Source organism: Drosophila innubila, assembly GCF_004354385.1.
Source record: "Drosophila innubila isolate TH190305 chromosome 2R unlocalized genomic scaffold, UK_Dinn_1.0 1_C_2R, whole genome shotgun sequence".
NCBI classification, from domain to species: Eukaryota; Metazoa; Arthropoda; class Insecta; order Diptera; family Drosophilidae; genus Drosophila; species Drosophila innubila.
The window spans coordinates 9637849-9660586 of record NW_022995374.1 but is presented as its reverse complement, the minus strand read 5'-3'; the positions used below and the strand labels follow the sequence as shown (position 1 = coordinate 9660586).

Here is a 22738-nt window from a genome sequence, read left to right as displayed (position 1 = left end):
AATAACATCAACATGCACACCAATAAACATGTTGTATGAGTGTTGTGTGTGTGCCTCAAGCTTATAATCCTGGCACACACACACACACACGCACATTCACTGATAGAGAGAGAGAGAGAGAGAGAGAGAGAGAGAAACTGACAGGCATTGGCGTTGCTGGAATTCAACAACATGGAAAATATGTTGAAGCTGCACATAAAACACGCCATAAATGTTGATTTTCGTTGGGGAAAATTAACATTTATTACAACGCGTTAAAACTTTGAGCACGCAGTATAGTCAGCCAGGCATACACGGGAGACACACACACAAACACACACACACACAGTATAGACACACGTGGGCGCACGTTCCTGATTGCCATACTCTCATATGTGTGTTCTCTGTATATTTAAAAATATATGTGTCTGTGTATGTCTGTCTGTGAGTATTTTCTGGCGCTGGTCCTGTCGGCCCATGGGGTCCTGACTATGCGCCGCACTTAATTCGCGACTTAATTGCTTTCGGCTGAAAATTTATTTGACGCTGCAAACAACGTTGTCGTTGTGTCCTTGTTGTTGTCATGCTTCTATGGCAGTCGCACGTTACCGAGTCCTCTTGCCCTTTCCAAACATGACACACATAATTGCAGCATAATATCGCATAAAGTGAAAAATTGTTGCAGCATTTTAGGCGTAATTCAATCGAGCCTCAGACCAGGCACGACAAACGTGATTATTGTATCAAATTGTCCTTTGAAATTGCACCATTTCTCTCTCTCTTTCTCTCTGTGTCTCTCTTTGTCCATCTCTCAATCTCTTTCTCTGTCATACACACACATAGCCTTGGCATCGCATAATTTTATTTATGGTCCCAGGTTTAATGTGATTATAAGCTCGAGAAAAAACGAATTTACCTGTATATTGTTGCACCTGTACTGAAACGTTTAAATGCATATAAATACACATACTTATTTATTATTCAATGCCTCGTTAATGTTATACTAGTTGTGTTTTAATAGCTTGTAGCTAATTATTGATATATCTACTTATTAGCAATTACAGTATTCAATATGTAAAATATACCATAATATTTCGTAACCTTAAACTATAAACTTAAGTTATCCCTGATGCAATTTTTTGTTGTCCACTTATCATTTTCACAATGCAACAAAATCTAAAAGATAACTAAAATATAGATATTCTAAATTTTTCACAATCAATGTAGATAATAAAAATGATGTACTATGCAGTTGATTTTATCTGTTCTACAATCTTTCGATCTATTGTTTTGTAACAACATTTTCAAATTCTTTTAGTTAATTTTCCAATCGGTAATCTCAAATTTATCGAAATTCATAAACCTCTAATGTGATATTGTTATTCAAAGTTCTTAGTAATATAAGTTCGACTGCCTCTACCCCTAGCTTACGCCCGATGCAGCGCTGCTATAATTATTCCAAACTATTATTTATTTATATCATAATGCCATTTTTGTACCAAACAAGATACTTTGACTACATTAAATCCAATAGCTATAACATATAATGTTTAACGTTGTAATATCTCGCTATAGCTACTCTACAAACATTGATTGTTTATACTTTTATTAACTTCTTCATAATTTTTAATTTTAGTTGAAAAACTATAGTCCTATATTTAAACGGTCCCTAGACAAACTATATGTATGTATATCCATTATATATGTTATCAGTAATTATGTATATATCGATATACCAATTGAATTATCATTAGGGATATTCATGCATGTTATCAGTGGCAGTGTGGAAAAACAATTGTTTAAGAAATTTATTAAAATTCATGTAATTTCCACTCTGGCCTGACCAGCCCTCTACTTTAATGTGCAGCCCTGAAACCCAAGTTATTACTTAACATCTACTGGTAATCATTCAAAAAACTTTTATTCAATGTTGTTAGTTTATTTTCTTGTCAAATACAATACTCAATTTTATACATATAAAAGTGTTTATGTCGCATACAGAGAACCTACAAGAACAACAACAACAACAACAACATAAACATGAACAACAAATACATTCCCACAGCCTGTTGTAAAAACAAACATACACACACACTCTTGTGTTAAGCATTAATTCATTTATTTACTTCTGGTTATATTTGGAGTTTTCTTTCTACTTTTATTTGGACCTGTAGGGGCTTTGCAACACTTGAAAAAAATAAGTAAAGCCTCAATGAAATTAAAACGATCTCCACGCAAAAATGAGCAATATATTTCAATGGAGGACATTCCAAAATATGTCAACTGTCGAAACAAATCTACAGTTGAAAGTGTGCCTCGCATCCTGCGTCCTGCCACGACACAAACAAGTTTGACCCAACCCCAAACTATAATCCCTATGTAAACGAGGACAGCAGGACCACAACAAAAAAAAATGGCAGGCTGTTGGACGACCCGCTGTGAGGTCTTTGTCCCCAACTAAAAATGTAAATGTCAACCAGTGCCAACCAGTGCAGGCAGGCAGGCAGGACACGGTGAACGACGACACGGATTAGTCGGCAGGATAACGTTTGAACCGGAAAATTAACTAAAAGCAGAGATTTCCATGCCAATGAATTGTCCAACGGCTATTGCAACGGTGCTGCGTCAGTTTTGCGAGTTCAATATCTGATCTCGAGTATTGCCCAAATTGTATTCATTTTGCCCAAGAACACGAAACGACTATTGCGATTTGATAGACTCCTAGTTCCGCGTAATATATATTTCAAAGATTCTTTATCTCTAGCTGAGCTACAAATTTAGTATTGATTATCCCAAATTTTTCAAGTCAAATACGATCTTCTGATTAAGCTATGAAATAATTTCAAGTGTATTTCGTCTTCGACTATTTTATGTGGTATTCTGGCCCCTTTTTTTGATAGTCTTCTCACAGTCGCTGTTGACCCCAAAATACGGTAGAGCACAGAATCACAACTTACACACACACATACCCACACACTCACATAGACAGTCCACATATTGCCCTGCCCAAGTGAATTAATCCATTTATAGCATTCATTGGCGGTGACGTGAAACAGTTCTCTGGCATTGGGGACACAGCTACCTAAGCCACATGTACATTGCAAAGACTACCTTTAACAAGAATAGTACAAAAAAAAAACACAACACCCAAAAAAAAAAAAGGGAAACCTTCTTCCACTGTGACTCCATTTAAATGCAAATTTTTGCACTCTTTCGAGTTTTCCCAGCGTGCCAGCCTAAATGTATGTTAAGTTATGTTATGTTTTTGGCATTTTTTACCTGTTCGGTTTTTTTGTTATTAGTCCAGGGCAACTAGATAACTACAAAGCCAAAGAGAGTTTCAACTGTGACACCATTTTGTGTCTTTTTTTGTAAATTGTGGTGTTAAACTTATTAAAATTGTGAGCAATAAACGTCCATTATACACTCATAAGAGAGATAGATGGTTTCTATTATAATTTTCGTTTATGATTTACAAATGTGTGAAGCAGCAGCAACGATGCATCGGTAGGTATTGGTACTAGGTATACAATTGGTATTATCTACGAGTTCTTAACTGATACCCAAACTCAAGTATCAAACGAGAATGTGTGTGTATTATCGAATCAATTTTTATTATAATATTGCAATATTTCAAAATCAAAAATTAACGAAAGCAAAATAAATATAATAATTCTATTGGCTTGCAACAACTGATTGATAAACAATACGATTTTGTTGCGTTTCCCAGCAATTTGTTTGAATTTTTAAAAAATTAATGATTTTTAAGGTATATGTAAGATGATGGTCTCTTTAGATGTATTCATTTATAAATAAATATAAGGTATAAAATATAATTTAAGGCTTTTGCTGCTCGCTTATGCAAGCTTAACAATATAAATAAATTTTAAATATTAATAATAAGGCATATTGAATATTGACATATTACAATATTCGCTTCTGAGCTTATTTAAACACAATGCTTTTTACTACAATAACAATTAATGAGTTGTTTTTAATCATTTTTATAAGGTATTACGAATTTAAAATTTGAATTCAGGAATCAATTATCATAATATCATTAAAAGAAAAAAAAAACGTAAAAAATACTTTCTAATTTAGTTATACTTACTTACATAATATATATTTTCTTAATTCAAACTGAACAAATATTAAATTCAACTTGATTTATGTTTTGTTTCGACTATAATTTTATACTTATTATAAAAAAAACACTCGTACTCTTCTACTATTATGTATTTCATCTGTTCGCCTGTGCCACACTGTAATTGCTTCTACGATGGATGGTATCTACACACAATCCACACACCACACATACATACATACACACACAATCATTCATGCACAAAACACACACAATACGATGCACAAAAATATATCTACAAATATTAAAAATATATATATATATATATATATTTGATTAATTTATGAAAAAACCACAACAAAAAATGTGCAAAATTATTAAATATGCCAACACCAATGCTGCTTGAATAATTTAAATGGAATTTATCCATATTTAATTGACGCATAATTCAAATGCTTGTTTAAAATAATAATTTCTGTAAATTTGATTTAATTGATATGGGAATCAATGCGATTGCAACTTGACAAAAAAAATACACTAAACTGACCCAAACTCATTTATACATATTCACATACACACACACGCACACACACACACACATGACAACACCCAACAGACCTCACCCCTTACGGCCCACCAACAACACCACCATCTGCAACAACAACAACAACTGCAGAACAACAACAACGCCATCACAACGGCCGGCGGCGTCGCTGCTGGCGCAACAACACCAACAACAACAACAAACAACGCTGCCGCTGCCGCTGCTGCTGCCGCCGCCGCTGCCGCTGCTGGCATCATGGGCCATCATCCACTGGAAGTGGGCAAGAAGCGGGCAGCGGATCCTGAAATGTTTCCACTGGTATTTTCTTTAATTTCTTTCATCATTTTTATTGTTTCGTTTCGTTTCGTTTCGATTCGTTTCTGATTTTATTTATTTTAATTGTTTCATTTTTTGCGCATTCGACTTTGAGTTACAAGTTTCTATTTGATTTTTTGTTTCTTTTCTTTTTTTGCCATACGATTTGTGCATGCTATCAAGATGCGAATGCATACAAAAATAAAACTGCTAAGCTAGTCATAAAAAGCAGTGTAAAGTTTGCTGCAATAGATGGTATTTAAAATTTAATTGTTTTTGATGTCAAATCGTGAAGACTTCTAATTTTATGTTGCATACTTTTGGGCTTTAAATTATTTATTTAAGGACACGTTCCATTTTTTTTGCGATGCGCAAAAGTATGCTGCATAAAATTTGTATGCACATTTGTAACCCTTTCAAAGTATATAAGCCCGGCAATTTTACACACACTCGCACACTCACCCATTCACTTGCTAATTTAACATGCACTTACAAAGTTCCATCAATTAACGTTTATTATTAGTTTTGGCAGCAAATCAGAAATGTCTGTCAGTCATTTAGTTAGCGAGTCAGTGAAACCATTATCAGATATATCAAAAGCACAAACACTCCACACACACACGCTGAGTGAGACCATAGTAATCAATTTATCAATACAACACGATGGCTATTTGACTTCCATCATCAGCTTCCACTTGCAATCATCGTTTGTGACTCGTTTCTATTGCCGAGTTGCGTGCTCCATGTAGTACCAATTAAGGATAGCATATGATAAATCACAATTACATGTACAAACACACAGACAGACACATACACGCACCTGGCAAGTGTTAATTAAAATGATTTAAGTGATAATTGCCGAGGCACAGAACGAATTCACTCATACACTCAGATACCCAGATACTCACTCACCCGCACACTCGCATTTGCATGACGAACTGTTCGACTATCCGACAATTCGACAGTTCTTCCGGCTTCGCTTTACACTCTTTATTTATCCGGGTGTTGGTACCACACAACTATGTATGTATATGTATGTTGCAACTACAACTGCATTCAATAGTGCCAGCTTACGATAATTGCTTAAGTGCTTAAGTGCTTTTCCAGGTTAATTAGCTGAACATGCATTCTGCGGCCTGTCCCATTATTTGACCTGGCTTTTGCTCATTTTGATAAATCTTAAGTCTGGCATTTTTAATGTCTGCCATCACTATGTATATACCTCTATATGTATATACCTCTATATATATATATATATATCTAATTCCTGTATGTATCATATTTTATGTATGTTTAGGCTAGTATTTACATGAATAGAATACGAGTTGAATCGTACTCGTACCTATCTTCTTACGAATCTATCACACACATTCACATACTACATCACGCTAGTTTAAGTATATTCTAACTTATTGCTAATACAATACATTCTTAGTTATGCTGAATAAATTCACTAATTTCATTTGTGTTCTCTTTCTTCTTCGTTTGTTTTTCGATTCAACTTTCGTTTGTTTTATGTGTCTCTATGTTACTTGTTGCCAACAATTCAAATATAATTGCGGATTATATATGCGAAAAACAAAACAACAACAACAAAACATCAACAACTACAACTACTACAACAAATGTCTGCTAACCCAAAATCCAAATAAATAAACAACAACAAATGCATCAATCAACAACCACAAATCATTGAAATTAACCATAAATAAATCATAAACAATTATAACAATTACATGAATACATCAATAATAATAAAACCTATAACTATAAATGTGCACAATTACCAAAAAGATGGATGTTAAAACGGTTGGTTCATTTTACTATGAAAATTTCGTAAGTACTCCAAAAAATATCAAATAATATACAAATCAAATGAACAACTATCCATCAAGTATTGCAACATATTAAAACACAACAAAAAAAAAGATTCAATCATAAGTAGTACAAACACAATAAAAAAAATTAATAAATATGCATATTTAGCTGTCTTTCTTGTCTACAAAATATGTAGAAGATTTTGAGGAACAACTCTTTTGTTCGAATATCAATTCTAGAATCTAAATATATAGTACTTAACATTAAATGGTTTTCAAATTTAATTTCAATGTCTACTGCAAGTAATAAAAATTAGCACTAAATCGGATTTGTGCAAATTTCTTTCAGTCCTAGTCATTTCCAACCAGATTCTTTCGTACTTATAGTATAAACTAAAATTTTTATTTTTTGAAATCTGAACAAGAGAATACTTTTGTATTTTATTAAGTCAGATCTGCAATTTTCAAGAGAAATCATATATCTTAATTCCATAGTTAAAGGCACCCAGCTTAAAAAACTAAATAATAATATAAACGCAAACTGTCTTAAAATGAATTTTTTACAACAGTGCATGCTTTAAATTTACAATCATTTAAATAATTAAAACTTTTATATATAAAAAAGCAAAATTATATAAATCTTAAAAAAAAAATTAACGCGTTCGAAAGCTGCACAAAATTGGAATTTTAAAAATATGTAAATTGGTTCAGCTGCCTAACATAACTGAAATTTAATTTAAAGAATAAGTAGATTCGGTTCATTAATTCATTTAAATTTAAATTGGTGATAGTTTTATTATTTTCAGTTTAAGATTTCAGTTGTCTTTTGTTTAAGAATTCCCCGGCCATAACCTCATCAGTATCCTTGTAATATTAACTGCTTTTATAGCTGCTTTTGTAGCACATTAAAAGCCCGCTCTTGAAATGCACGAAAAGATTTGTGTTTTCTTTATGAAATAGTTTCCTTGGTTAAGTGATAATTTTGTACTGCTTTTGTGTTTTATTCAATTTGAATAATTTGGATTATTGTTGAACAATATTGCTCTGTTTTATTTATACACATTGGCAAATGTCTAATAAAATGAAGAGTAAATTCAAAAATATTGAAATAAAGAAACAAATTGTTTAACTTGAGCTCGTTTGTAAGCTATTTAGATTTTAATGATATATCGTATGGTTAAAGTGCAACTCATATTATAATAAATTACTATGCTGTATACATTTTTCCTAATCGATTTGAATTGTTTTCTTCTCTTCTTTGATGTGTTTGCCATATTTTTGGACTGGATTCTATAGCAATTCTCTGGCATGGTACCGTTCAAACGTCCAGCTGCCGAAAAGTCTGGCATTCCAGTGTATCAACCCGGTGCGACAACCTATCAACAATTAATGCAGCCCTACGTGCCAGTGTCATGTGAGTATCTCCCACAACAACAACAACAACAACCACAAGTTGCAATAAGTAGCGCCATAACAACAACAACAACAACAGCAGCAACAACAGGCAGTAATCATAATAATACTGTAACTGTAACTGCTATGACTACCAATACCAATATCAATACCAATACATCAACAACAACAACAACAACAACAGCTACTAATAATAATATTAATCGTGATAATCAAGTGCTAGCTAGCGATTATGATGACACACATCAGAATCAAGAAAATAATGACACAACAGCAGCAACAAAAACAACAACAACAACAGAAACACCAAACACTGCTAACGATTGTAATACAACACAAACAATTAAAACAACAGCAAACACAGCAACAACATTAACAGCAACAGATATTGATACAACAGGTACAACAGATGACACAGCCACGCCCCCTGACCTTAACAATGGTAGCGGTAGCCCCCTAACAGCCCCCTCTCCCCACGAGACAGCAGTCCTCTTGGGCGAACCCGTGACCCTGCCAAATGGCGACAGCAACAAATATATGTCATATATTAATAATAATCTGAAATCCTTAAATGGCGACGAATTGCCAAACGAGGCTGAAAATGGTAGCAACAGTAGCAACAGCAACAGCTGCAACACAATAATACCAACAAGCACAGCAGCAACAGCAACAGTTGATGCTGATTCTGTTTCCGTTTTGCCCGCCTATATTCAGGCCACGCCCCAACGCAGTTACGCGCCCAAACATAATGGTAGCGATATCAGCAGTTATCAGCGCTACAATCACAATGGTCACAGCACCGGCATATTGCCCACTCCCACCAGCAGCAGCAGCGGCAGCAACAGCAACAACAGCAACAACAGTAGCAACAGTTGCAACTCTGCTGTCTCCTCTGTCGCTTCGTCGGTTCAGCAATTGCAGCGTCTTAGCTACGCAATGCCGGCTTATAGTTATGCCAATTTGTATAGCGGCTATTCAAATGCCACGCCCATTGTCAGCATGAGCAACAGCAACATGCCGAGCAGCTATGTCCAGGCACAACAGCAACAGCAACAACAACAGCAGCAGCAACAGCAACAGGTTGCTCAAGCTCAGGCTCAAGCTCAAGCACAGGCTCAGGCTCAGGCTCAGGCTCAAGCTCATGTCCAGGCTGCTTATGCCCAACAGGCTTATGCTGCCTATGCTGCTGCCGCAGGTCTGACTCCTGCCACAGGCTACTATGCCGATCCAGCGGCAATTGCCAAGGAGGTGGCCCAAAAGAACTATGCCATGAAGGTGGCCAATGCTGCCGTGAAGCCCGTTTCGGCTGCTTCTGCTGCCGCCTACACGGGAATGACACTCAACAAGAGCTATGTGGGTGCTGCGGCAGCACCGCAACCTGTGCCGCAGCCACAGCAACAGCAGGGTCAACCCATGTCCATGGCAACCCTGCTGCAAATGCAGGCTCAGGCACAAGCTCAGGCTCAAGCTCAGGCTCAGGCTCAGTTACGTCAGTTTGGTTCCTTGCCCAGTTCGGGACTGTCCACCCCTGTGACACCTGGCACACCTTTGCGTGCCCCGAGCACCGCTGGTTATCTTCAGAGCGCCTCGGCAGCATTGTTGCGTGCCCCAAGTGCCGCTGCCCCCATGCAAATGGCCGCCAGTCCACAGCAGTATGCAGCTGCTGCCCAGGGTTACTTCTATCCGGGCGTTATGACCGCTGCACCTGGCACCGCCCCCGCAGCTTATGCCTATGCCATGCCCAGCAGCCAGGCTGCGGCAACGGCGCAACAATATGCAGCGGCTGCAGCTGCAGCGGCACAGAGTGGTGCACAAGGTAGTGCCATGGTGCTGAATCCGTACAAGAAAATGAAGACCTCCTAAGCAGCTGTTTAAGAAGCTGAACAAGTCACTACAACGCAACTGTACTTAAATACATATATATAGAGTGTTGGTCCACGTATTTTTAATAGTAGTTTATAGTACACATCGAAGACGTAAGATTATGTGCCTCAGTTTTGTCTTGGAACATTAGTTTTTAGTTATACCATATATATATATATAAAGGGCTCTTCTAGATAGCGTTATAATTATAGATTTTGAATTACACCATGACATACATATTAAACATATTTATTGCACAGAGAGAGCTTTTGAGCTTTCTTAACTTTGCAATGCCTGTCAAAATTATGAAAGCTGCTTAAAGCTCAGTCAACTTAACTTTTATTGGCGATCTTTCAACCACTTTGAAAGCTTTCACACAGCTTCTATAAATGCTTTTAATAATTTAAATAATATACTTTTAATATGCTGCTTTTCCAAGTAATTCTCTTGCCCGCCAATTAACAGAAAGGTTTTTGAAAATTGATTTTTGATGCACTTGGAAATACATTTTACAGAAAATACCAATACTGTGACTTAAGTTGTTGCCATTTTACATAGTATAGGCTATAGAAGTTTGACGCTTTTAAAGCACTTTACTTTTTGGTTATCATATAGATTTATAGTTAAGTTCCTTTTTTGATCATGTTTAGTAAGCTTTTAGTTTTTTAATTCGAGATCATACACAAGAATACAATAAACTGAATGAAACGGAAACAGAATTAGTAACGAAACTGCAACTTGGTATAACGAAGTACTGTGATAGCTTGCACAATACAATAATAGATAAAGCAAACCATTTTTATTCCACCTCCAAGATCAGTCCATTAAAAGGTTTAACATATGTCACTTCTATCGAATATGTCATTAATAGGAAAACAATACAATTAAAATACCAATTGCTGTTGGGTACTTATTGTTGGTCTGCAAATGTTTTTGCCATTAAGCTATCATTGCTATCTCTTGTCGTCTACCTTTCAGTTCCTCTTTCAGTCTGACTCTCTCTCTATCTATCTCTGTCTCTCTATCTCTCTAGTTATCAGTCTGTCTCTTCAAATAGTTAGCTCAGTAGTTAGCTATCGTGAATGCTGTTGTAATTTTAATTGTTTTGAATTGTTGAACAACGAACATGCGTAACGAATATTGCCTAGTTTTAGAAAGTACACCTATTATATATATACCGATAATATATAATATATTTAAATTTAAATTTACATACATATATATACACACAAAAACTATAATATACATGCTGTATGCTGCTAATATATACTTATATATTATATATAATACATATACAACATCAACACTATGTACTCTAGCTGTTTGCACACTCTCACAAAACCAAAACCAATCTACACGATTAGAACATGACGAATATCGATTTGTATGTAAATCGTATAGCAATCATATATACATACAAACATAAACATAAACATTCATATTCGTAGCCCTAGCTATACAACGCTCATACTAATCTATCAGCTATCAACTATCAAAACCCAAAAACCCAGATCCAAATCACAATCATAATCACATACACACACGCACACTCACACATTTTTATCCAAATCACATTCAAAATGTTAAGCCATCAAAATTATGTTATGTTTATGTTAATGTTATGTTCAAGATTTTGACTCCTACTATTATGTTGACACTTTTAAATTTTAAACTATGTACAATTTTCGTTTTTCCTATCTCTCGATGTATTATAACATGTTAAATTTTTTAATATACTTACTTATTTATACAAAATTTACATACACGTTATGTATGCGACAAAATAATGTATGTTTATAAAAATAAAATCAATGACAGCAGAACTATGTTTTTTTAAATTAGATCTCGTGTGATTTTCTATATATGTTTTCTATGTATTTTTTACGTTATGAAATTTATGTACTTACAACTATTGCAATTTCTAAATAGATACTTTGACGTTTATTGTTTTTTGTATTTTCCGCTACATAAATGACGGAAAGTACCTAAAAAAAACAAAAAAAAAATAATGCCACTTACTTGCGCACTTAGATCTTAGAAACATCTTTTTAACGCTCTCTGCGCTCGAAGTTGATAAATTCGATCATTTATTATTATTATTATATTATTATATGAATATAATTACACATACATACTTTAATAATCTCTGTAAAATTTCGTTTATTATTTAATTTACGTTACATCAACCATATTTCTAGTATTTACAATGATTAAATGTTTGCCACTAATTCTAATTGAATTGTCGATAGTTTTTATTAATGTTTATTTAAAATATCGTGTGTGTTTTTTTAAATATAGTTTGATCCTTATAAAACAAAAAATACTTTATTGTGTGTTGGTATTTATTTTAGTATTCACTTAAATTTCTGTTGTGCCGCTTCTTACACATCTACTTATTCTACCATTTGACTTTAATTCTATTCAGATCACGAGCCTTTTCAAATGAAAATAAATATAATTATTCACTCAACGACACGTTCGCCACATGCCACGCATTTAATATGCCGCGCTTTAGGCAGAGCTGCATTTACGGCCATCTTTTCTAGCTTTTTTTTATGTTTGTGCTATATTTGCGCATATCCCAGCTTTGATTAGCAATGCCTATCTAAGTATAAAACCTGAATACTTTCCTAAACATATTTTTTACAACAATCCAAAACAAACACGTTCTATCTTCTGTCTTGACTGTCCTTAAGCTGCTTCAACCTTTTTGCTTTTTCATAACCCTTAACCTTCGCAAAAGAAAATAAAAATCGTATATACATATAAAAATGGAAAATCATCCTATCTCTATATATGTTTAGCTCTTAGAATAATGGCAAGCAAAATAAGTATGCTTACCGAATACTATTTTGGTTTAGTGGTAGAAACTAGCTGTAAAATCTAAAAATATATTCAAATATAGCTATTATTGCTTGACTTGTGGCAGGCTTAATACTTACGTACATATACTATAATACATAATAAGAACGATGCTTATCTAACATACAGCAAATCCGAAAAATATGAAACTATTATATACCAAGCATAGCAGATACTTACTACAAACAATCGATATGTCTTGCTAAAAGTACTTATACTAATATTAATCTCTATATGTCAAGTTCTCTAGCTGTCGTATGTTTTTCGTTAAAATTGTAGAATTGTTGCTATTTAGCAATTTGGTGAAAACAATAATCATAGAGATCTATGTGCAAAACACATTTAGAAAATACGCTACCAGTAAACCAAAGGAACTCTACCTACACATATTTCGACACTACACAACACTGCATGTTTCTAAGCGCGACGCAGCCTATAAGGCAAATGACGAACTTGTATTTTTAAATATGTATTCGAAATAAATTTCTTAACTTTTTTCACGCGTGGCGAAATGTTTATGCTTTCTTGAATTTATAACTTCCAATTTTCAAAGCACATTTAAACAGAACAACAGTTTTCCATTCTGCTTCAACTAATACACATAATAGTTTTAAATTCCAAAGCAAAACACTGCACACAAAACTAATACGATAGTAAAGAACAATTACATCGAGTTAACAGTGCAAAAATCAATATAAAAAACAGAAATCAATTGTTAGTCATGAAGCTGAATTCATGTTCAAGTTTTTGAGCCCTCGAAGCTCCTTACACCATACGAGGCAGATTCTGATTCATTTATTCGAGTTAGTTAAATTTCTTAGGTAACAATTCAAGTACAGTACCGTCCATTTAGAAAAAAGTGTAGCGTAGTATCGCATGTCCACAATAGACTTCAAGTTTATATTTTGTACTCGTAGATGAAAACTAAAAAAAGAAATTAATGAAAAAAAAAAACAAAATAGCAAAAATTTTGCACAGTTATTTGTAAAGTACACAACAATAAAGTGAAACACATGTGAGAAACATACAAGTTAAACAATTACACATCACACTGAAAACAACCATCTACCAACATCAACAAATCTTTTGACTTAATGTACGGCTATAAGCACATCCAAAACGATGGCTCTTTCAGTTTGCATTCCATTTCTTTTAGCTTACAAAAATTAGTGCTATCAATATAATATTAATGCAGAAAAAATGAAACCCCTATGAAGTTTCTGAGTATCTAAGTAAACTATTGCATGTATGTTCAGCAAAGAAAAATCTAAGTTATTAACAATTTGAAAAATATGAAAAAATGAGAAATGTTTGATAAAAATAAATAATAAAAAAAAACCGATATACTTATATATAACTTATACACAACTATACACAAAGCAACCAATACAAGCATACACTCTAATGAAAATGTTCTATGTGCTATATAAAAAAAAAAAAAAAAACGAAAATTAGTCTTATTAAATATGCGTTATTATAAACCATGAAAACTAATACATAAAATACAAAAATTAACAAAAATATATTGAAATTATATAGACGTTTTATTGTAAAAACCGTAAAAACTTGTTGCTTCTTTTACTTACTCGTACAATCAGCCTGGAAAGTGCTAAATGGCAAACCTAACACTAATACTCTGCGTAATTTTCTCTCTCACTACTAATACTCGTACCTAAAGTTTTGCTGTGCGTTGTCTTATATTATAAGTTTCTTCAGTTTGCTTATTACATATCATATATTATGATTTTACTATTTTTTATTTTGATTTTTATTTTAGTTGTAATTTGTATTATTTGCTGCTTTCATTTCATGAGCTTTGTAATGAGATTTTCATTTCCTTTGTGCCTTTCCAATTCACTGGTAACTGTTGGGTATCATTGTGTGCTCTGCTCGACTTTTGTTTCGTATTCAATACACACGTACTCAACACACACATACGCCAGCCTAGAATTACCAAGTTATCGGTAGTTCTAAAACAAATATTCCACAATTGGGTTTCTTAAGCTCTGGTATCCAAAATGTACTCGTACTTTATGGTTTCTTTGTTTGACTAGAAACTATTACTGTATATTTTATGAAACTTAATAATTAGCTTACATACACAATTTTAATATATATGTGTGTACTTTTGTAATGTTTCAAAAAACTTTTTTGTTTCAATTTTTGCTAAAACGTTTCGTATTTACTCTTTGTCCTCACTTTTTTTTAACATTCTGTCTCTACCTTAAATGATACACTATATTGACACACCTTCAGTCATTTATAAAATCTCTGGCATGTTTAAAGTCTGTGAAAACATTAAAACTATAAAATCTTGAAGAGAAATCTTAAAAGCTTCAAGATAAGTTTCATTCTTAATACGAAGATATAATTGTCAGTCATCTTTGAATGCATTACAAAAGTATCCATCGAGTTTCAACACAATGCAGTAATATTTTCAACGTCCTTGCTGTCGTTTTTTATCTTTCTCTCGGTCCATTTATGTTTTTATTGGCTATCATTTATATCTCTTCTCTCTCTCTGTCTTTGTCTGTCAAATGGGAAGTGCATTTTTTTCTATATGTTATTAAGTTTTACCTCATGTTTAATTATGATTTATTTTTTCCTTCTGGAGCGTATCGTATTGTAATTTTTCAGCATGTGATCAATGAAATAAGAACTTTTCGTAGCAAATAAAACTCGAAAAACCAGAAAAAATCTAAAATCAAAAACTGTACGCCAACATTTGAAGTTGCCAGTCCTGTTGCAAGTGGCTGTCACTATCATGCTAACTGTGATTGAAATTGCGAGTATCCGCTAAATATATTACGTTTGTTTACTATACTCGTATTTGGCTTCTGAGGCATGTGGTATGATGGTAAATGAGATACAATACTCGTATATGCTAAACGCACTTTTAAGGTAAGCTGGTGCACTGCCCAAATAGCTTCTGTTATACCCGTACGTATATTAATCATTTCTATCAAACATATTTTATAATTAGTAACTATCTTAACTAGGCGCTAAGTACTAGTAATCGTATGTGTCATACTTTTGGTTTCAAGCTATTTTGAGTTCTTCACTCGAAGATGTAAAGAGAATAGAGAAATTCAATTTTAAATCAAGAATGCAAATGATTTCGGTTAATTTTTAAATTAAATCAGAATTGAATAATATGACTAGCATCAGTTGTTTCATTCTCTGTTCTCTTTAACTGTCAATTCACACAGTAAATACATACCTATAATGTAAACATTAATTTTTGGCACACCTGTTGAAATGTTATTAACATGACTCTTTTTTTCCATTCAACATATTTGTTCTTTCTTTTTATGTATCTGCAGGATTGAAAATGTAATGTGTATGACTGTTTGATTACAACACATGTAAAACAAATTCATGCACACAGATACACACAACAACAACAACACCAACACTCAGAGCTATTAATTTGTCACATTCAATCAAACGGCATCGCGTAATGTCCAAGTAACTAAATTATATTGATAGGTACACATATTATACGCACACCCACATACATACACACACACACACATCTATCTGCCAATCAGATGCGTCTTAACCGTTGCTTACCCTTTTATTTGAGCTGACAATAAATGAATCAACAGTAATCTTAGCCATCTTACAACAACAACTCTGCTACACACAGCACGCACACACATACAAGGCAATATAATTACATAAATACTCATTTAATCAAATATATTATCTATATCTTTACTTATGATTGATCAACCTTTACAGGCTTGTTTGTATGTACTTAATGTAGTAAGTATTCGCATTGTTTGTATTTTTTTTTTTTATGCGTGCGTAACATGTCTGAGTCTATCCAGAGCTTTGAACTAACTGCATATATATAAATATTTATACAAGTATTTAAATTGTCTGTTTGTTTTTTAATTACAGCTGCTGCGCCAGTAACAATTTAAAATGCGCTTCAAATACAATTTGCTGCCGTGCTGCATTTATTTACGTATTTTAATTTAATTATTTTTTTTTTTGCCTTCCCAAAGATTCATGAATTTTGTTTTATTTTTCAGTTGCTGCTCTTTTCGCTTTTGCGCGCGCTTTTTTCTTGTTTAAAATTTATACATTTTTTTACAGCCCCTGGTTACAATTAACATGGCTTTTAACATAGACGCTGAAATGTATGCAACATATATTTTAATTCGCTTAGAGCTACAGTCTTTTCTTATAAATACGCTCATATAATTATGCTTAAATTCTCTTTTAACTAATTTAATCTAAATAGTTTTAACTGCGTTTTTCCATTTGCATATGCAATTCAACAAAATATTGGTGCACACAACTTGTTTTACAACTTGTGTACAGTGTAAAAACCCCGCAGTAATTACAGAACACAAATGGGCGAACATGGAAAAACATGTCATTAATTTACATTTATTAACTCGTTGTTTTTGTGTAGCCTACAGTTTTCTATTTTTTTGTTTGTTTTCCCTTTTTCATGGGTTTTATTCTTATTGATATAATTTGAAAGTAATTATGGCTTCATTGTCACATAGGACACAGTATAAGGCAGTAGATATTTTAGAAGTCGACGGCAATCAAGTTTTTAATTCATATTTTTATAATGTTATACAATCTATTAAACTGAGTTTTCAAACAATTCAATTCAAGTGGAATATAAAAGAATATTTTGTTGAATGGCAAATGCAACTTATGCTTTATTAAATCCTCTTTCATTTAACATTAATATTTAATGCCAAATAATTTATTCTGTTCTCTAACGTGTCTATACATACATACATACTTATTTTTTTCTACTAATTTTATTTTTTCTTTTACATGCTTACAAATTCGCGTGAAAATGAATATAATAATAATTAACGAAATTTACTATAAAATTTGCATGCAACAAATATTATATTTTGAAAACAAAATACACGCACGGATCGGGATTAAATATGGCAAAATGCAACTGAATAACCAACCAAACACAACACACACACATTTGCATGGATTCCAACATACAACGAACTGCAATTATGAAAATCAAACCACAACAACAAATAACAAACAAAAAATTATCGAACATTTGATCACATTTTCTATTTCTTTCCTGCAATGCCTTTTCACCAATCAAATGCCGCATTCTTTTATATTATATATATTTTAATTTATTCATTTAACAAATTGCATGTTCTGCCGATTTTATAACATCGATAATTATAGCAAACACTAAAATACCACCTCTAAATGCTTCCTGTGTTATCTACACCGATGCAAGTGGACAGGTACAGTCTCTGCCTTGGTGAATCCATTAATGCTAACATACTGTTAGCTGCATGCTAAATCGCTGTTAATGTGACAGCTTTGCATGTTGGCATACAGTGCGCATACATTATGTTTATTGTTCTTTAATTCTAAGTTTTAATTAGCAATTTCTGAAGGCAAAAAAGTGACAAAAACAAAAACAAACATTTAACCATCAAATTCAATTAGTGATGAATTGTACTCTGATATAATCTAGAGAATCGAAATAAAGCATTATTAGAGCAGCAAGTATTTAACACTCTAGTGTCAAGTGTCATTGTAAAATGTCTATTATTATAGAGCATACTTAGGTATATAATATATATATAAACTTAGGTAAATAAACGTAGAATAAGAAATGGAAAAAGCTTTCGGTTCACCGAAACTCTGATACCTTTGCTAAAGTGCCTTAATTGGCTTCCAAGTTGTAAACACAGAATTTAAAATAATTTATCAGAGACTTATCGAACCGACCAAACAAACCTCATATTTCATTTGGTTCTGTGCAAGGGTATTCAGATTCAGTGCGACACATTTCAACACTCTTTGCGTGAATTGGGTTAATAAAATTTAATGCCTCGCCGCGCCTCAAGGGACAATAACGACGGCAGACAACAGCAACAATAACAACAAGAACTAGAATTAGAACAATTACACTAACATCATCATTATCATCGTCAACAACGAAACCAACAACAACAACAAGAGAAAGGACAAGCGTTGACGGCCATTTTGAAGGCGTTGCCAACGTTGTCAGCGATGATGTCAGCGCTATGACATGGACACACCTTTGAGTGTCAGTGCTGTTAGGAACTGTTTGCACAACTGTCTGACCCACTACGCATTCAGGGATACGCCCTCTCCCAAATGAACACCCACACCCACACACACACACTCAAACACACACTGAGCTACTGGCACATACAAAATACATATGTAGTTGGCGTCAATATTTGCAAACGACAACAGGCGCATTATGCAGAGCCAAGAAATGAAAGAAAATCAACAATGAAATAATATTCAATACTTGTACCTTATAGACTACGTACATATAGCTAATCTACAATCAATATTCTCTCTATTTGACATAATCACAGCCCAGCCGGAACGGGGCGTATTATACACTCAGTGTCCTATGCTAATGAACGGCACATTTTACATAATTAGGTAAAGAGCGGCGAGTAATTTAAATTTATTTACATTGAATACGAATACGATATGCCCCTCTCTCTCTCTCTGTCTATCTCTATTTCTTTCACTCTCACTCTCTACCTATTTTCAATAATAAATGTTCAATCTAATTTGTGTGCTTCTCGCGCCTTACAAAGACACTTTTGATATACATAATCGTATAATAGTATCGCAAAAAAATAAAAATTAAAAAGCTTAAGCTTTTCCGTGCTTTAGTTTCTGTATGTCAGGCGATCGCTGTATTAAAGCTTTTAAGCTTCTCAATTTCAGTTAGCTTAGCAGCTTTTGCGCGCTATCCGAGCCAAAGCTTATAATTTATTTTAGTTTTCTTTTCCTTTTTCTTTAAATTTGTTGACTGTTTCTTCTAAGGCATTAAACCCAGGCGATGATTTTATGGTATACAAATTAACATTGCGTATGTATTACGTTCTCTCTCTCTCTTTTCTCTTTTTTCTTATATTTCTAGTGCCGCCTATTAGGATATGTAACTGTTACTGCATAATACAGCCCACTAGAACTTAAGCAATCAATCAATATGAAACCTTTTCATGTAATGTACATTTACATAAATAACTCGTAAATAAGGCGCGTTTTAAACCTTATCAAAAAGTGAGTGTTACAGACCAAAAGCTCTTTTTCGCTCTCCTACTCTTTCTACGCAGTGCTTAAAAGCTTCTTGACATCTCCATATACAGTTGGCTTCTTCAAAGCTATATTTTTGTTGTCCAATACTTGCTGCTTTAAAGGTGTTTTATTTCCAAACTTTTTTGTACAACTCTTAAGTTCTACTTATAGCTTTTGTGGCAAACTTTATTTTTAAGCTTAGCTATTAAGTTTTTAGTATTAAAATCAATCAAATTTATATTCAGCAACACTGTTTTTTTTTGTATTATTATAACTTAATTTATTATTCAAATTGTCTCATTTAAACACCAAAAACTCGTTAACATCCTTATTGACGTGACCCATTTTCAGGATACATTCACAACCAACTTTCAAAGAGAATTTTAAATTCATTTGCGCCGCCATTTTATAATTTATTCTCCTTAAATTTAAGATTATTTAAGTGAACACCTAGTTTAACATACATTTAATGTACCATAAATTCTGAAGAAGGAGAAAAACATTGCATACTGAAATACTAGTTACATATATTATATAAAACAGCGAATAACATTAAATAAATTACGTATAACAAGCGTAAAAAAACTAACAACCATTAACAAATCTAGTATATCATATAATTATTATAAGAATATAACTAATTTGTGCTCTTTTTCTTTTCTTTTTCTGCTCTTCTCTTTTTTTCAACCGATACCCGAAAAAATAATTCCCTGAAAATACTATTCAACAACAAAAAATTTATTTATTGTTTTTTGTCAATTGGTTTATTTACTACGTTTGCATCCTGTCATACCCAAAAATCTCATGTTTATGCAAATAAACAAAATTCTATATAGTTACTGGACACCCTCCCGGTGTGCCAAGATTTCAATAGATCTATGTGCAGTCGGTTAAATTGTAGATTCGTTCATTTAACTGAAGGTAAGTGCATGTGTTTAAGTTATTTAGTTATTAGTTCTTAGCATTTAGTTTTATTGCTTTTAGTGCTTTTCTTATAGATATTGTTAAACGAATATTATTTTTAAGTAGTTGAGAGAACACAAGATTTGTTGTCTTTATTTTTGCTCTATTGGCTATATTTTAATTTAATCTTCCCGTTCTTTTTTTTAGGTTACACCTAAATTCAATCAAATTACAAGAAATTACACACACAAAAATACACAATATTAAAATTTTTAATACCATGTACAATTAAATTGGATGAATTTAGATATTCTTTTCAAGTTCAAGATTCTCAAATCAACTGAAGTCCGATTTCATTTATCCATAATAACTGAATATTCAAATCATATTCAATATGTTCTAATAATTCCCGAAGCGCAGACTTTCATAAATATTTCCTCCAAAATAAGATATGGATTCCACTTGAAAAGCAGCTTTAAAAAAACACTTTTGCTCCAAAGCGTAAAAGTAACAATTATTTTTATAATTGCTTTCACTGTTTCCCTAAAAAGTACCTTTATAAAATATACATGTTTAATATGCTTGCACTTACTAATTTATTTGTTTGTTTATCTTTATGCAACATTCTCTGAACAGATGACAAGGTAGAGGTGATTGATCAACGTGTTGCTGTCTGTCGTGATCATGCCAATAGCCAGTGCCGTCGCAAGCAATGTAAATATTATCACATACCAATTGTATTGCCGCCGGCCAACATAATGGCCGCCATGATTACCAATCCCAGTGAGCAGCAGGCGGCAGCAGCTGCCGGCAATGCGGTCGCAACTACAACAGCCGCAGCAGCAGCAGTTGCTGCTGGCTATAACAATAGCAACAATAATTTGATCATCATAGAGCCGCAACAGCAGCCGCCGCAGCAGCAGCAACAACAACAACAACAACAACAACAACAACAACAACAACAGCAACAGTTCAGCTATCATGCAAACAATAACAACACCAACTATTATCACAACAATATGAGCAACACAGTAGCAGTATCTCACGCTAACAACATGTATCAGCAACATCAACAGCAGCAGCAGCAGCAGCAACACATAACCTATCACTGCAACTCTCCGTACTCTCCCTCGTCGGCCTCATCATCATCCTCCTGTTCGATAGCTACATCGCCTACACTGTCCTCGGCCACAACACTGTCCACGACCTCAACAGCAACAATGCCTACACCGCAGCAACAGTATGCTGCCGCCGTGGCGCCGGCAGCAACATTTCTCAAGGCGCCCGCCTACTATGCCGATGCTGCACCCACTCTGGTGCTAAGTAGTGACTACAATTCCAACTGTATACCCATTCAGGCGACACCGTTTATTTCGCTGCCACAGCAACATGTGTTGAAGTATACAACACAAGCACGACCTTCTCATCAGCAACAGCAGCAACATCACAATCTTATACACCATCAGCAACATGCGTATGTGGGCCATCATTATCCGGTGGTAGCAACCACAGTGGCTGCTTTGCCCGCCACCACAATCACCGTTACACCGGCCACAATAGCTGCACCATCGTCCTGCATCTGAAATGGATATTAGCAGGCAGATACTCTTAAACACACACACACACTCTCATACTTGATAAATAAACTTGAAATTTTTTAATGCAAATTAAAGGTTGATATGAACTATTTACAAATGCAACAGATATTATGAAAAAGAAAATAATAATAATAAATGAACATTAAAAAAAAACATATATATTGAGAATTCTACAAAACTTTTTCGTACGTATAGCAAGACTTTCACGAAAGTGTGTTGTAAGCATCAGATTTACACATAAATGGCATACATAAAGTGAAAATATTTAAAA

The 22738-nt window shown here is 33.6% G+C and overlaps 1 protein-coding gene across 9 annotated transcripts in view; it reads left to right on the top strand.

Moving 5' to 3' along the window:
- The window catches only part of LOC117783102 (protein muscleblind), a 126345-nt gene extending 104705 nt beyond the window's left edge, over positions 1–21640 (top strand). For 2 of the 9 annotated variants that reach the window (XM_034620296.1, XM_034620294.1), the window contains 3 exons: positions 4680–4925; positions 6717–6758; positions 8036–13810. In XM_034620296.1, coding sequence (XP_034476187.1) covers positions 4680–4925; positions 6717–6758; positions 8036–10015 — 2268 coding nt within the window. In that variant the 3' untranslated portion in view covers positions 10016–13810. Of the gene's footprint in view, positions 1–4679; positions 4926–6716; positions 6759–8035; positions 13811–16783; positions 16822–20802; positions 20888–21505 lie in introns of those variants that run through there. The other 7 variants (XM_034620297.1, XM_034620295.1, XM_034620301.1 and 4 more) reach the window with 6 other exon arrangements.
- Positions 21641–22738: the final 1098 nt, after the last annotated feature.